The sequence below is a fragment of the Penaeus japonicus genome, unplaced genomic scaffold (assembly GCF_977035675.1).
Source record: "Penaeus japonicus unplaced genomic scaffold, GWHDUDI00000001_assembly GWHDUDI00000020, whole genome shotgun sequence".
NCBI lineage: Eukaryota > Metazoa > Arthropoda > Malacostraca > Decapoda > Penaeidae > Penaeus > Penaeus japonicus.
The window spans coordinates 4,652,641-4,655,140 of record NW_028234422.1 but is presented as its reverse complement, the minus strand read 5'-3'; the positions used below and the strand labels follow the sequence as shown (position 1 = coordinate 4,655,140).

The 2,500-nt window shown below is 42.9% G+C and overlaps 1 protein-coding gene across 1 annotated transcript in view; it reads right to left on the bottom strand.

Annotated features, from left to right (window-relative positions):
- The window catches only part of LOC122251758 (ankyrin repeat domain-containing protein 27-like), a 9,702-nt gene extending 8,612 nt beyond the window's left edge, over positions 1 to 1,090 (bottom strand). The window contains exon 1 of the mRNA XM_086547967.1: positions 1 to 1,090. This exon is cut by the window's left edge and continues 1,822 nt beyond it. Coding sequence (XP_086404093.1) covers positions 1 to 927 — 927 coding nt within the window. The 5' untranslated portion in view covers positions 928 to 1,090.
- Positions 1,091 to 2,500: the final 1,410 nt, after the last annotated feature.

The following is a 2,500-nucleotide window of genomic DNA, read 5'->3' as shown; positions in this document are numbered from 1 at the left end:
GACACCTCCCTGCGACACGACAATGGATATGGCTCTCTTGAGGCATCCGAGCTTACCGAGGGGAGTGCTGTAACCCTCGATATTGACTATCTCAAATTTGGATTTTGTAAGGCTGCTTGAGAGCTTTGGATCAATATCTAAATCTCTGACCTGCAAGTCAGACAGGTTTCTGATTATCCTGTTGAGCCTGGAATCATCTCCCGCAGTGCAGGCCGTGATGCCCTTCATCAGCTTCTTGTAGAGCCCGTGCAAGAGGTACGTCTCGACGGAGAGCTTGATCAAATCCAAGAGATATTGATCTTCCTTGGTCTTGTGCTTCAAGCGGTGATCTGATAGGGTCACCTGTATGGCTTCCGAGAAGAGCTCACCCACCAGATCTCGGAGGTTCTGCAGCGTTTCCTCCTCCAAATTTGGGTTTCTGTCGAGGAATTGCTGGACGAGGGAATCCAGCCGCTTGAGGGCCTCCTCGCCGCCACCTTCAGTCCACAGGAGGTCAATGCAATCCCTCAAGGAAAAGAGCATAACAAGGTCTGAGGAGGAGGAAGCTAGGGCATGGGAGGCATACAGAGGGTCCTCCAGGCACAGGACTTTGTACTTACGCATATCCTCATCGTAAAACACTTCATCGAACAATATATGCACAGAGTGAGGGTTAGACACTTCATTTTCTAGGGTGAGGAGGTTGCCCTTAATCACGACGCCTCGATCTGTCAGAGTGCGAAAGTGGGTCTCGGGAAGCTCATCACTCGGGACCAGAATGTGACCTAAGATGTCATCCTGGGCCAGGGCATACTTGGGCAACGCCCCCGCCCGCGGCACACAGATGATCCAGCCCGCCTCCACAGCCCTCTCGAACACCTCCACGTACTCCCCTCGCAGCACCTGGAAGAAGCTGTTCTCGTTCAGGTCCTCGTCGTATCTCTCCATCGCGGCTCGTGTCGTGTTGCCGGCCGACTCACGAGATGTCTGGAGACCGGTTGTAAAGGAACACCCGAGAGAACATAATCCCTCCTCCTCCTGCCCCTCCTGACCCCGTCTCACTCGCCTCCTCCTCCTCCTGCTGGGGAAGGATTGGGTCTCGAGCGCCTCGGACTCCACTCGGCCGCTGCGACGTCGTGCGTGAGAGGAATATTGTTGTTCTCACTTCGACTTTCATTTTCCTTTTCCTTTGGATTGCGATATATTTACATTTGTAGGTTAATGTGGGGAATTTAGATTAATCTAATGGTTATCTTTCCTTTATATAGTCTTTTTACCTAACGGTGTCAAAGCTTTTACGTGTTATAACTAGATGTAAAGTGGAGGATTGTTGCTGTTGTTTCTAATTTTATTATTTCGTTTTGGTTGAATTATTATATATCATATAGGAAGAACAGAACAAATGTGTGAGAACATAACGAGATTACTTTATTTGCATTCACGCCTAGACATGTTTTTATTTTTTCCATCCTGTAGCCACTAAGCTGTGATAATTTTTCCCTTTTTCTTTCGGATGAACTCTACTGTGATGACACGTGGTGCTTTATTTTCAGTAATTAGAACGATGAATATCTGTCTTAAAAGGTCTTTCCAATACTATTACTTTCATAGAACAGTCATTAGAAAATAGAGTTTCGGAAATTGATATGGCAGCAAGTTTTTTGTCAAAGATTTTACCGCCAAAAATTATCACCTTATGATCTTTAACTATTTAGTTAAAAATGTCCTTTATTTTGTAATATGGGAGATTAATACAACTTTCAATCGCATTTAGTGTACATAGGAATATGAATAAAATATGAAAGGTCATCCTTAATCACAGATATCTGTAAAACTTGTTAGTTAAATTAATACTCCATTAAATAGTTGCCAGAACCCGCCTCTTTCTTCCCGCTAAACCTTAATCTCGTGTTTTGAACTTCATGTTGAATTATGATCTTTTTAGGCTTGTGTCGTGTTAATTTACCATTTCACCATATTAGTTACTTGTGGTATAACCGTAGATCATGGATTTATTAATATTTTAGGTTTTATTACATATGTCAGAATAAGAAAGAGAACAAGAAACAAAAATTGTACCGCAGATTTCCACTAAATCACTGTTAATTCTCTAAACGAAAATTAGCATATCAACCCGACTATATATTCCCATTAAAACAAACTACTAACAATTAACACACTCTACCAAACAACCCATTTATAATGAAAGTACACCCCAACAATCCTAAAACAAAGAAATTTTCTTGAAACTGCGGTACAGGCCGTGAAAAATGACCCAACCACCGGTGATCATATATCAAAATTACATTACACTTCACCCTCCTACCTGGATCTGTCCACGTGAGCCATTATTAAGTGGCACTTGAGCCGCACTAATGCAAGACATGATTTTAGGTAGAGTTCTTCTAGTAGACTGAGACTCAAAAAGGCGGGATACTGAGACCTCTACTGTTAGTTGCCACTTTGTATGCGCTTTCAACTTTTCTTTCGATCTATTGTAAGTTTGTCGTTGACTTGATCG